General features: G+C 43.5%; 1 protein-coding gene across 5 annotated transcripts in view; it reads right to left on the reverse strand.

Annotated features, from left to right (window-relative positions):
• The window catches only part of TNIK (TRAF2 and NCK interacting kinase), a 414,569-nt gene that overhangs the window by 103,213 nt on the left and 296,514 nt on the right, over positions 1–14,842 (reverse strand). For all 5 annotated transcript variants that reach the window (XM_032631527.1, XM_032631526.1, XM_032631525.1 and 2 more), the window contains exons 8-10: positions 13,361–13,415; positions 11,328–11,406; positions 3,242–3,417 (exon numbers count right to left, since the gene is read on the reverse strand). In XM_032631527.1, coding sequence (XP_032487418.1) covers positions 3,242–3,417; positions 11,328–11,406; positions 13,361–13,415 — 310 coding nt within the window. The remainder of the gene's footprint in view (positions 1–3,241; positions 3,418–11,327; positions 11,407–13,360; positions 13,416–14,842) is intronic.

Here is a 14,842-nt window from a genome sequence, read left to right on the forward strand (position 1 = left end):
AGGCTAACAGTACTATAGTGCATGAATGTTCAGGAAATACTGAGTTGTGAGTGGCTGGTGTGAGAAAGCAGATGGAGTGAGAAAGCCCAGCAGGTCTGATGTAGCTTAATGATCTTTATATATACCACGCTGAGGACTTTTCCGTAGGCAATGGGGAGACTTTGGAGGAGCTTTTCATTTTAAGCAGGGAGGTTGTCACAGGGCTATCATCCCTTGATAGCTATGTGTTAGTAATTACAACTTTTAAGACATTTGTACACCCCTGAAAAGAAACTGAAATTGCAATTTGGCTATGTTACCACCAGGAGGCAGCAGTCACATGATGAGAACTATGGAATTTGATCATAAACACATTTTGCTTTCCATACTATTTAGCCATTAAAGGGATGATGAAAGGAAGCCATAGCATGATGACTTCAAGAGTATTTTTAAAAACCATGTAAAAATTAGCTTCACATGTTTAGATAAGTATGAAGTTTTCAGGCTATTTTTTAAAAAGTATTATTTTATGAAAATGTAAAGAACCTTCATAAAGTGTTTCAGTATTCCACATTGAAAGTTTAATATTCCAAACTTTCCTTAAATGAATCAACAGAGTTCAAAGTAAAATGCAGAAATTTTATCTAGTAAAGTAAATTATAGCAAGGAAAAGAAGCACACAATTAATCTAATTATTTCTCCTCTCTAGGGTAAAAATTTCATTTGTCAATCTCCTCAACTATAATACTTCACCAGAATCCAGCGTGATTGCTTTTATATTAGTGGCTTAAATTAGCAATGTATCAACATATCTGAAGGAAAAAATAATATCAGGTTAAAAAAATCACAAAGCAATGCACATTAAAAATTTTTGATTCTACCAGAAGCTGGTCTTAGAGCTACTAAGAGAATGAAAAAATATTAGAAGGAGCAAGTTAAGTCATTTAATCAAACTGAGCAACTGGAATGAAGTCCCATTTTGAGCAACACTCCTTGGGGAGCAGACAAAAAAGAAGGCTGCTGGTGGCTCGAAGCCTAAACAGAATGAGGTTCCTTAAATCATCATGCAACTCTCAACTAAGCCTACTCCCAAGGATCTCTTACTCTTTACCCTGCAGAGAGGGAACACATTAAAAATAGTCTGTTTTCATGGGGTGGTGAGTTCTAAGTCACATTCTAGAGTTCGTGCCCCCAAAATGTGAAAACAATCCAAGGCACAAGCTTTACCCACTCTTACTCACAGGTCAGAGGCAGAGGTTACATGATCTCAGAAAGTAACCCTGAACGGTACTGAAAAACTGTAGGTCAATAAGAATTGTCTAAATAAGGATAGCTTACATTTATTCAGTACATCTACGTGCCAGACATTGTGTTAAGCATTTTACATGTATCATCTCATTTAATCTTTGTAAAAATGCCAGACAATACTAATTCTAATTATACCCCCATTCCTATTTTAAAGATGACAAAACTGGGGTGAAGTTCACATAAGCATTAAGGGGTAGAAGTAGAATTTGAACTCAGAATTTGAGTCTGAAAAGAAGAGTCCGAGTACTTAACCTATTCCATATACCTACAGGAAAATAAATTTTCTTTTTAGAAAAGTTGGCCTTTAATGGGCTGCATGTCTGACACACTACCCTAAACTATTCCCTTTATCTTTATTTTTAAATTTTTTTATTTTTTAAACTTTTTATTTCATATTGGGGTATAGTTGATTAATACTAAACTCTTCCCTTTAAAAGTCTGACTTCATGGAGGGGCCCAAGACCACTATTAATAAGTAGCAGTTGAAAAATCAGTCCCGGCACTTTTTGACCTGACTCACCTATTTCTCTCCAGCTTAGTTCCTCCAGCTTGGGCTGCCCTCCCAACTCCTTGGGCCCTGATTGATACCTCATCCCTCTCCATCCGCTAACGACTGAAGATGAGCCTCCTTTTTGGATTAGCTTCATAACCTCCCGTTCCTGAGTCTAACCTGATCACACATTTTCCTGCACCCCCGAGGCCGGCTGCAAAGAAGGAACTCTTCCCTTGAAGCTTCACCGAGGATTTCTCCTCCCTTAGCTTCTGCTGAGCTTACCTCTGCCCAGTCCTGACCCCTACAGGGCTCACCACCCCACCCCTAGGACCCTGCTCATACCTTGCCACCTGAAGATATTAACTGCAGAGGCAAAGAAGAGGCGAAGTTCAAATAAAAGGAGCGCACCCTCTCTTCTGTGCTGCCCACCACCCTCCCCGTTCCGTCTAGATCGTGAAGAACAGAGGAGAAAGATGGAGAGTACAGAAGTGGAGCCAAGAACATCACCATGTACCTCCCACCCTCGGTCCCTGGCCTCCCCCTCTGCTCTCTACCTGCCCCCACCCCCACCCCGCATGCTCAGTGCTCACCTGGCCAGCCCTCTATCGCCCCCTCACTGTCAGCCTGGCCAGCTGCCCCCTCCTCCTCCCACCAGGGAGCTCTCACCTTGTCTGTTCTCTGCATCCCCCCCTTTCCTTCCCATCCTCAACCTTCCCTACCTCCCTACCCAACTAAGTCATAAAAGCTGCCCCAGACCACGTGAGTTTTCACCTTGGTCAGGATGCTAGTTAAGGAATTTTGAGTCTCTATTCAAACAACTTGGGCACAGTCCCAGGGCCCCAAGTTTGGACTCATGTCTTTTCCAGTGATGCAGTGAAAAGGTAGTACAGTCTAACAGCTAGAGTCATAAGAGAAAAGAGTTTTTGAATCTATAAAGAAGAAAATGTGATGTTCCATATAGCAGCTTGGCAACTTCTTTTATATCGCTTTGACTGTAATAAAAGTCATTCTGACTTCCAAATAACTAAATTAGAAATGAGTCTCAGAGCACGAAAACTTAAATGGTGAAGAGTGCCAGTACTGAAAAATGTCAACTAGATGGGTTTATTTTTTTAAGGTTGCCTGTCTTCTGTAGATGTTGAGTCTTCGAAACATGAATATTCATTAGAATTAAGAAAATCACTTGTCGTATTAAACCACTTCATAGTATCACTCAACATGACTTTCTGTTCAGTGCCTGGAAAAGGTAATATTTCCCGAGGTTCTATTCTTTCACGAAAGATTCCATTTCAGCAGCCTCCCCCCTAGTGTTGCCCGCAGGCTGTGATCTCAGAGGCAGCCCTTCACACTAAAGAACAATGCAGGCCTATTTGAAATCCCCACCGTCCTTCCAATACCTCAAGAGCCCATGACTCACTTGGTCTTTTGTTTCCCTTGCTGAAATACAAATGTGTGTCTCACCTTTCTCTCCTCGCTTCTTCTTTGTTCTATCAATATGGTCCTTGAGCTGAATGCGGACCTGTCGTTCATTCGGTTGGTCTCGTATAAATGGATGCTTCATAAGTTGTTCTGTTGCTGGTCGCTGGCTGTGATTCTTTACCAAACAGCTCTCAATAAAGGACTGGAATTTTTTTGACCTGCCAAACAGAAGAGATGAACCCATAGCTTAAAAGACAATCCAAAGAAAAGCAAACTTTAGGGATCAACCAATCACAAAGTTGGTCTAGCTCTTTATTAGGCACAATGGGGTTCAAAGGCATCATTGCCATCAACACATAACTCAGGCAGTGTATGGTAGTTATAGCACGAAAGCATTTTTGCACAGTTTATACATAGTATCACACAGAAGACCAACAGGCACCAGAGAAGAGAAAGACCCCGATAAGAATCACACCTGGAAGGTCTATTGGAATGAGGAAACCAGAGCTGGGTCTTAAAGAATTAGGAGAAAAATCACTCTTGGGAAAGGATAGTTCAGGGAAGTAGAAAATCAGAGAAAAACTAAGGCTGGGACTGAGCATACTATATGTCAGGGGACACTGAGGTGAGTTCTCTAAATGTGGCAGAAAATGCAAGCTGGGAAAAGTAAAAGCAGGGTTGGACAGGTAAGGGGGAGTACATTATGTAGGAATGAGCAGGATTCTTATACGGTAAAATGAACATTAGGCAAATTTTTTAACTGGCAGTTTTGAATCACTTTTGAACTTTGTTTTCTAATGAATAAGAACAGGATGTACGTGTATGTTTGTTATAAATCCACAGACTTGGAAACTTAACTTATAGGGACTAAGTTCATACCCAGAAGCAAATTTATCTCTTTCTAGAAAGGCACCATTTCCTCAGAGATAAACCCTGTTCCAGAGACGCACAGGGGCAGGGGAAAGCTGTGAGAGATACCCGCGAATAGGGCACAAGTCCATAGCGTGGTAGATACTAATGATGCCTTGAGCTATGATTCATGAGTTGGGCATGCATGTTCTGTCTGAAAGTTCCAAGAAATTGTCCAGCATCATAAATAATTAAGCTCATGACTCTACAGCATGCCTTTCCGAGGTGCCCCGCTGTCAGCAGGGCACATCACCCTTGGAGACCTTGGAGGAACCCTGCTCACCCTCCTCGAGGCCCAACCCTGCTCAGGAATGAATCCATTTTGCGCACTCTGTTGCCCTCCTGTGGAACACTGGGGAGTTACAGGAGCAGATCCCCGAAGCAAGCTTCCGCAAGCTTCCGCAAGCTTCCCCAAACTTCCCAGTGGGCTCTGTATATATATATCCTTCAGGCCTGAAAGGTGTCCTCACCACACAGAACACAATGGTGAGCGTGTTCTTCAAGATTCAAATGGGAGAGGGCACTGCTATACGTACCACTCTCCATTTCTGCCCCGGTCAAAGCAGTTTTTCACCTTACTCCATGTTTTTAAAGTAGTACTGAACTACTGGTATTTTTTCCTCCTTAAATTTCCAGGCTATGTTCAAGCTTTTAAATTATTTTACACAGAAGTAAAGGTCACCTGAAGGTCAGCTCAGGATGAATCAGGATTGGAAACACTGAGGACTAGACATAGGAACAGCAGGATGGACATTCTAAGCATCTCCCTCTAAGTCCTTCAGCTTGTAGCCCTGCCTCCCTGACACTGGAAATTCTCCCCAGAGTTGGGAGCTGCCTGAGTCACCTTCCTATCACGAGCACACCACGTGTTTGACAAACAGATGAATGCGTGGATGGTTATCGGGTGAGAATTCTGGACGAGAGCTGTAATGTGGCTTCAAATGCGTGCTTCTGAGGGACAGAGATGAAGGCTTAGAGAGAAGATATCACTTCATACACTTTCTTTCTATCCACTGGATTAATCTGTGGAAGCACTAATGTGATATCATCTAAGGAGGGACTTTGCAAAAAAAATAAACAAAAAAACACAAAAAACCATAATGAAATAATGGACTGTCCTAAGGAATAAAAGGAAAAGAAAAAGGTTAACCTGCATAAAGAAATAGACAAACTCCACACAGTACTCTTCTAGGTAGAAAATCAGCATTAAAAGGTGAGAGCAAAAACAAATGAAGACAGAAAGCTATTAAATATTCACGAGGAATGCAAATGGAAGTTCTTCTTTTTCTGCTTGCAACTTGGAAGAAAAAGTTTGTTCTTTATAGAGGGCAACTATTCATTAGGGGATGATAAATAAATCATAACCAATTTAAAAAGAGATCCAGACTTAATAGACTGTACATTCCCTTCCCCGATACTGACACCTCACAAAAGTCAGAGACATCTCCGGGATGAGAGAGTGTTCAGGGAGTTTAATGGGAACAGCTATAGCAGAGGTTTTCTTTGTTTTTTTGCAGTACTTGGGCCTCTCCCTGTTGTGGCCTCTCCCGTTGCGGAGCACAGGCTCCGGATGCGCAGGCTCAGCGGCCATGGCTCACGGGCCCAACCGCTCTGCGACATGTGGGATCTTCGCGGACTGGGGCACGAACCCGTGTCCCCTGCATTGGCAGGCGGACGCTCAACCACTGCGCCACCAGGGAAGCCCTATAGCAGAGTCTTTTTTCCATTTTCTCTCCTGGTGAGAAGGAACCTCAAGAAATATTCAAGAGAATATTTGGGGGCCCAAAGGATGGGCCAAGACGTGTAGAACTACAAAGCTGGCAGTCCATCCCATGTCATCTGCAAATGGTTCTCAGTGAAGAGGAAATAATGCTACTTAAAACAAATCTTCAAAGAAAGATTCATTGTCTCCATTTAAGTTAGTGTGACCAAAGAATCAATATGCTTAATTGCATGCTTAATTAAAAGTAAAAATACTCCACCTACATTAAGCATCACCTGACTCTTTTCCGGGAGGCCTAATGGGTTTAAAGTACATTTCTATAACTTTATTGTTTCAGTCCTGGCTGCTGGTAATTTAGTTCTGTCACTTTAAAAAAAAAAAGCTCAAGATCAGTAATACTAATTTCCCAAGGGTTGGCACCGAGAGATAAATGTTAGTGACTGGTACTTACAGTCTGAGATACTAGTTCTTCTAATACCAGTGTCACTGAACACTTTATCTTCCCAGATTTTTCCTGTTTATGTATTAAACTGTGTTAGAGGATTTAAAAATGCCTGAACGATTATGACATTAATCACTATAATGTTTTAGTGAGCTGGGCTCAAAGTTTTTGGTAATCTTCAGGCTCCCTACGTGCAATTTGATCTTTAAAATTTGCACTTGCCCAGAACTCCTCTTTTTCTCTCTTTCAGTTTCCATCATTTACTAACTGTGCGATTTTAGGCAGATCCCTTAACTTTTCTGTGCCTCGGTTCCCCTGGCTGCAAATGGGGATACTGTTAGTACTTATCTCAAAAGACTGCTGTGATGATTAAATGAGTTAGAACCGGGTCTGTTACATCATGAATGCTGTATGTGTGTTTGCTATGACTGTTATTATTATTACTACTACTATGATGACAATGTCCCAGCATCTCTGACCACTACCAGGCTTAAAGAACAGGAGGATCTGCCTTGAGGGCTACGAGCAGAAATTTGAAGGTGATTTTCCCCACCTGGGTTGAACCAAATAGTATAGAGTTCTTTAAGGGAATTATTTTACATACACTAGGATTAGATGCATTAGCAGGAAAAGCCACCAGGATCATTATTATCTCTAAGGAGACTGCCAAAAAAGGTTAATTTAAAAAAAGTTTGTGTAATAACTTTTGTTTTGATTTCAATAAAGTCCAAAGTCACACTACTAGTAGTAAGTTCAGTCTATTTGAAGTATTTTCTGATATTTCCTTTCTATTATCATTATTTTATTTACAGTCCCCTTCCCACCCAAGAGCACTGTCATTTCGAAAACAAAAGTGCTTGATAACGCAGCAAGAATCAGAACTGGTGTTTCATAAAATAACAGAAATGGTTGTAAGCTCTGGAGTAAAAGCAGAAGGCTGGGGTTCCAGGCTGCCATGAACCGGGGACTCAGGATAAGCCAGTTAACCATACCAGGCCTCCAGTCTCCACCTGGAGCATGAGTGGCTTGGACCGGGAATCTTATACCTTTTTCCAGTGATAAGCAGTTAGGACTTTTCTGATGAGTTCAATCGAGTGCTGCCTGTGTGGAATCTTCACCTTTAAAGGGCATGTGAAAAGGACAAGACTGGCCATCTTTCACAGGAACAGAGTTATTTCCATCCTTCTCCAGAGACCCCTGGAGGGAAGCTACGGCATGGAGTATATGTGTGAGGGCAGGGGAGCCGGGGTGAGCACGGTGGGAAGAGAAGGGAGAGGAAATCGTTTGAAGGGGATGGTTACCCATGTGGGTTGAATCCAACTACACACAGAGCAGGAGTAGAGACAGGAGGGGAACATGGGAATCCCACCGCACTGGGTCATTTGTTGACATGGAGACAGATGGTGAGAGCATCCTTCTTCTCCTCTGATTCAACTCAGGTTGTAACCCTCCTGGAGGCCTAATCAAAGGTCTGAGCCACGTGAACACTGACTGGAGCCCTGACCACAGGACTTCCTTAGCCCGAGGCCTCTCCTCACTATGCTGATGGGGGAGGAAGGGCCCGGCTCTTGCCGCAGAGATGCTCTCCTTTCCTCCCATAACAAAAGGGGAAAACAGTGTGACTGCCTTTGTTTCCCTAATGTTAAGGCTCAAGGAACAAGTGCTCACACTTAGGGACGAGTACAGCTCCTTCTCTACCACTTTAACCTTGAACTTTAAGAGGTCAAATGGTACAGCAGAAAGAATATGGGTTACAGACTTGGCAAACGAAGACTGTACAGCCTAGTGCAAGGAGGATAACCTACCTAAGCCTCAGACTCTCACCCATAAAATGAGGACTCAGAGCATCTGTCTGGCAGGGCTGTGGTTAAGAAAAAAAAGGGTTATTATGGGACTATACAAAATCATGTGTGTGAAACTTTTGAAAATCGTAAAGCACTACAGAATTTAAAGACTCCTTCATTCAATAAAAAATATATAAAAAGATTAATATATACTTTACATATATAGTTTAAATTTATATATATATCTTAAATACACATACATACATATAAGTTGCTGGGTCTACAACATACATATGCCTTGTATGTTGTAGACTCAGTCAAGTTCCTTGGAAATGACCCTCAGCTGAATGAATGCTTATAACGAAGAGTTCACTGCCGTCTCTGCCACAATGGCGCCCCCTTTGGTCATATGCTGGAATATACACTAGGAACAGTATACTTCATCCGAGAACTCATTTAAGTAGAGAAGAGCTGGATATAAAAGAACATTTCAGAGTTTTGTTTCTTTTGATGGGGGAGGAGGGAAGAAGGAAAAGGAAAACAGACAGAAATAGTTCACTTGCTCTCAAACCCGATTCTATTTGAAATCACTTTGGACCTGGTCGTTCAAGACAGTACTCTGAGGTGCCTAGTATTTTCACTTAAACACTGGAATTCTATTGCAGAGAAATTCGAGCCACACCGAGTGTCCTGTGGCCCGAGGCTGCACAGCTATCTTTATAAAGGCTGGGTTCTGAGTGAAAAAGGGTATTTTACCAGGGCTTTTGTTTTTCCCACTTGCTCTCCAACAGTCAAGTCATTCTCCCATCCCCTGCCTAGCAGTGTGGGGCTCCTGCTTGTAACTGGCTTAGGCTGGTGAGATGAAGGTGGCCTGGTCTCCCTCCTTCCTGGTCTCACTGTTCCTGGACGGATCCAGCTCCCTACAGCATTATCACAATTAGCTCTCATTGCCAAAGATTTACAGCAGAGAAGTTAGCTTGTATTTCTCCCCAGGTCTGTATTTCTCAGACGAGGTCAGTGCAGGGTTTGCCCTTTTTGGAGCAAGGTCAATGAATGCAGAAACTGTAGTGCCGGGGCCAGTCACTCACTCTTCTGGGGGCCAGACGGGTCACACAAAGGGCGGCGCAGACCAGGGGTAAGAAGGAAACAGGACAAGTGGGGTGACCAACAGATACCAGCTTCTGGGTTGGGAGAGGCAGTGACTGGGGCAGAAGCACAAGCTCTCACCTTAAAAGGGAGCAGGAACCACTGGGCAGGACAGTGTTGCTGCACCTTTGTCAAAAAAGGTCAGAAATCTCCATGGACTGCTCCACCGCCAGATTTTTTAAAGTTGGCAATCAACACAAATACTTCTGAAATGAGGTGTGTGGCCACACCGTGCCAGACAAACGGCAGACGTGTGGATGGTCGTTTTGTCCAGCAGCAGTGAAGGCAGAGGGGGAAGGGAGGGCACAGGGCAGGTGAAGCCCACTGGACTCAGCAGCCCTCCCACCCCACTTCCCGGGAGGCTTGGCATGAAGCACAAGCAGAAAGCTGGCGGAGGGCTTCACAGTGCCACTGACACTTCCAAGGAACAGAACCGAGCCAACTCCTCCCCAGGAGTCTGTTCCAGAGAGAAGGGAGGAAGCAGTGCCTCTGGGCGCCTGTGGATCACGTGCTGTGTGGTGCCCAATGGAAGGCTGTTGCTGGGGAGAGAGTGATTGTCTCACACCACAGTGACCCTCCGGAGAGGGGAGGAGGGATGCTCTGCCTCCTCGTTACCAATAGCAACTCACTCTCTTCCTGTGCAGCCCTCGGCAACCAACTCCGAGGCTGTCGTCTCTTCTGGCTGTTTCCTTTCCCTCTCTCTGTGCAGTACGCCTTTCTCTTGTTCAACCAGGGTCGCTATGTCATTCCTGGATGATGGTATTAATTAAGATTGCTCTCGTATAGTGGAGGGTGAAACTGTGGGTGGGTGCATGAGAAACATGAGGGCCTCGGTCAAGGACCTGATCACGAAGTGGTATGAAAAGGGGCAGAAGAGGGGCTTCCTTGGTGGTGCAGTGGTTAGGAATCCACCTGCCAATGCAGGGGACACGGGTTCGAGCCCTGGTCCAGGAGGATCCCACATGCCGTGGAGCAACTAAGCCCGTGCGCCACAACTACTGAGCCTGTGCTCTAGTGCCCGAGAACCACAACTACTGAGCCCGCATGCTACAACTACTGAAGCCCGCATGCCTAGAGCCCGTGCGCCACAACAAGAGAAGCCACCACGATGAGAAGCCCACACACCGCAACGAAGATCCAACGCAGCCAAAAATAAAAATAAATAAATTTATTTTAAAAAAAAAGAAAAAGAAAAAAGAAAAGGGGCAGAAGAGTCTTGTCCCTTCAGGCTCAAGCTGCCTAGAATATGTCTCTAGAAAAGGGTAGGAGGTCATAAATGGTCCAGGAATTGTGCCCAGGGCAAAGGGAATCAGAACTGAGAACGTACCGAGAAGGATATACCATATCCACAGGGGGAAGGGGAGGAGCAATGAATTTTTTGTCACAGAATGACAAGATACAAAGACCCTGATGTAAGTGCACAAAATAGTCAAAAGTCCAGCTCCTGGCCTAACCTGTAGAACTCTGTTCCCAAACTCTAGTCGATCATACGCTACCAACACAATTTTAACCCTACACTTCACCACCCATACAAGTATTCGCTTAGCATTTTTCTTTAAATTAAGTCACTTTTTATGTGAATTAGTTTATTAGATGGAAAGTTATATCACTTCCCCAAGTAAGAAGCCAGTATCACCTGCCGTAAAGAGAAAGCAATAGCAAAAATAAAAATTATAGGCGCTCATGCCCAGAGCAGTAAAATCATCTCGCGTACTACCGAGCGCGTACATACATTTACGGAGTCAATGTCTTAAGGAACAGAAGAACGTCAGCCAATCTAATGGGCTGACTCCAAACTATCACCCTTTCTGATGAGATGTCCTGCGCTACCAGGAAAGATATTACTCGGAGTAATAAATCAAAGCACGTCCATGTTATTCCTTGGGTTCTGCTACCCATTTTAGCTAATACCTCCTTACCTCGAAGGTGTGAAGATAAGGTCTTACTGTGCAAATAGCAGGTCCTCAATATGTACTTTAAGATGAATAACATCATAATCACTCACCGAGTCTTAGTACATATCAGTCTAATCTTGTCAGCAGGACCTAAGGATTTGAGCTCATCCAAAAGAGAATCAAGAAAACCCTGCTCTTAGACCTGTAAAACACTGAAGACCAAACTCACCACTTCTTAGACTTCAGCCGAGGCGCTGGGTTCCGAGGGATGAGAAAGAGGGCTCTCATGGGGTGCATGTCACACAGAGCTGCAAGAGACCAAAACAAGGGCCAGCTCGGGTTAGGGGGCCAAACCCAGGCCAAGCCCGTCCTAGCTGTGCTGCTAATGCTGCCAAATGGCTCCCTGAGTCCAGGCATGACCAGTGAGTGGCGTCAGAAGATCATAAAGCTTCCGTTTGGTGAGCAGTTAAATGAGCCGATTATAGGAGTCTCATATAATCCAGCACATTTCAATTAGAGATTGTTAACATGTCTACTTTTCACTTCATTTTTAAGGACAACAAGTTAGAGGCTCAACAACCTTTGCTTTACTATAAATAACCATCTAAGACTCCAAGTGAACAACATCAAGATAACAACTACAATGGGGATAGTAAGTTATTTTTAATTAGTAAAATCCCAAATCATAAAATAAAAGGTATTTGATAATCCTCTATTTCTTAGATGCTGGAAATGCAATGTTACCTTCATGGATTTTTGGAGTATAAAGCACTAGACCAGAACACCTTTCTATCTGTGTTTCCAAACACTTTGAATGGCTTTTCATGATGGGTTTTTTTGGGGGTTTTGTTTTGGTCAATGGCCACAGGAAGACCAGAGGATTAAGCAAAGGAAGTCTGGCAGAAGAGATAAAAATATCTCAAATTGTGAAGATGACATTTAGTGAAAACACTCATACATTCTTATCTTAATCAGAATATTTCACTAGTTTACTTTTCATCTGGGAGTATCTTTTCCTTTGTGCCTAGAATAAGAACATATTCTCCCCGAAAGCTAAAGGATTCGGTGGGTGGAAATTTATTTTTAGCCCTCTCTACTACTCATTAAGAACGACGATATGGTTTCAAGACTGCCAGTGTTATTTTTCTGATTCATAAATGCCTATTAGCATTGTGGATGAGGGGATTTTGTCAAGAAACACTCCAGTCATGCTACAGATGACTTCTACCAACTCTGGAATGAGAAATAAGAAACCTGTGATAACTTGAGGGTAAAAGGTCATATGAGCACAACGACCCGTCATACAAACAGGGGGCCTGCTTTGGTCCGCGTCCTCTGGAAAGCAGACACCAAGGTGGTATTAAACATGAGAGGATATTCCTGGGGGAAATTCTCGTCTGAACAGAGAGGGAGTGAGGGAAGGCTGGGAGAGCTGTCAGATTGCTATGAAGTGTGCTGGGAGGGAGAAAAAGTAGGTGGAGTGTGCTAGGCTGTCCCACACTCTAAGGAAACCAGGGAGGGAAACTAAGGAGTGAAAGTTGCCTTCTAAGGAATCCCTGTCTTCCAGGAAAGGGTCAGCCTTATATCCCTGCCACGCTCGGTCACTGGTGCGGAGTGGCCCTCGGGAGGTGCAGCCTCGGTGTCATGGCAACAGCTGCCCCTGGTCAGTTGCACTTCCTGCGTGGAGTGTCTGAGATGCATGCTCGTGGTGACCACAGGGCTGGGGAGATTCTCTGTGGGGTCTGTGCTCAAGATCTCCAGGAATTGGAGAGGTTCTCCAGGTAGGCAGAACCCTGGCCACTCTGCCTCCAATAAGCAGGGAAATCTAAAACTCTAAACAGCGATATTTTAATAGGAGTGAGAGAAATGGAGTGCAAGTGTTCACATAACCCACGCACTGAAAATCGGCTGTGAATTTTTGTTACGTTGGCGTTTACAGCCGTTGTGCCTTGGTCGCAGTTTTACTACAGGTGAAGAGTAGCTCAAGAATAAACCACACACCAGATCTGTAAACAGATTAGACTCTCGAAGTTTGCTTCCCTTTGCTTTCTTGTTCCCCCTCACAAACACAAGATCCTCACACCCCTCTGAAATGAATGGATTCCTGGTTGATTTAAGATGACTCTGCTTTCTCAATATGCCAGCTTGAGTCCATGCAGGGCTTGGCGTAGCAGAAATAAAGCTACTGCAGCTCCTGGCAAGGAAGCGTCAGTACCTGCAGGGCAGACCAGTAACAGATTTCACCCAGAGGAAGGTACTTACGGGGAGCACCTTCTGCCATCTCGATGGCGGTGATTCCCAAAGACCACAAGTCACTCTGAAAAAGAAGGAAGGCACAGACACATGCGTAAATGCAGTCAACAGAGGATAACTTGGTTAAACCCGGTAATTGCTTCAGAACTGCCTGTGGGAAAGCTGTCCAGCTGTCTCTTTACAAAATGATTTTGCCCGCTAAGCTTAAAAGCAGGAACAGCCTCATTCGCTTTCCATCGATAATAACTTTCACGGTGCCTGACACGTGGTGAGTTTTTTCAATCCAGGTATGAAAAATGAATATAAGGTTTCAAACATGAATTTATCACTAACATTTATCTATTGATTGAAACATATGAAATTGTTTTTGCTGTTCAACTGTTTTTAACACCTTCATTGAGGTATAACTTTCATGTAATTAACTGTGCATATTCAAAGTGTACTATTTGAAAGTGTTTGATGTGTGTATACACCTGTGAAACCATCACCACAATCAAGACAGCAAACACATCCATCACCCCAAAAGGTCCCACTTGCCCCTTTGCAGTCTCTCCCTCCCGCCCTTCCTGTCCCCAACCCCAGTTCCTGTTCCAAGGCAACCAATGATCTGCTTCCTGTTACTATGGATTAGTTTGCATCTTCTAAAGCGTTGTATAAAATGAAATCCTCTGGTTTCTTTCACTTAGCACAATGTATTTAAGGTCCATCCATATTGCCACGTGTATCAGTCCTTCAGTCCTTCTTACTGCCGAGCAGTGCTCCATCATATGGATATACTACAATTTGTTTATCCATTCACTTGTTGATGGACATTTGGGTTGCTTCCAGTCAAGGCCATTAAAAATAAATCTGCTACAAATACTCACGTACAAGTCTCTGTTTGGATGCACGCTCTTACTTCTTTTCAGTAAAAACCTAGGAGTGGAATGGCTGGATCATACAGTAAATGCTAGATCATATTGTATTTATAATCAATTGTTTTTAACCTACAGAAACAGCAATTTCATATCATTTAACCAAGCAAGATGCGGACAGGGAAGCTTTTGGATGGTGGTGTTTACTGCTGTATCTCAGTGCTTAGAATAGAGCCGTACACAGTAGTAGTAGGTGTTTGATATATTTGTTGAATGAACGAACAATATCTTTTATCTCGTAAGTGGACAAATATGTAAAATAGAAATCCTATACCCTTATCGTCTTTCTTATTCTCAGACTGACTTTTATGCTCTTATCAGAATTTTCTAGGCTAATGTCTCCACTTCAACCTGTGCAATCTCCATCTCTAGCACTATGCTTCTCCCCTACTCTGTGTCCATGGCTCAGTAGTTTCTAAATAGTGCATAGGAGGGAAACAAATCAAAAGATGGGAGAACCATAAGAAAACACATGTAAAATTCAGTTCAATGGCCCACAGTCCTGAGGAAGCCTTTCACCCTCCTTTCATTTTAAATGTATCCTGTATTTTGTACATAATTCCCAACTCTCACTGGT

Source organism: Phocoena sinus, chromosome 4 (assembly GCF_008692025.1).
Source record: "Phocoena sinus isolate mPhoSin1 chromosome 4, mPhoSin1.pri, whole genome shotgun sequence".
Classification (NCBI taxonomy): Eukaryota; Metazoa; Chordata; class Mammalia; order Artiodactyla; family Phocoenidae; genus Phocoena; species Phocoena sinus.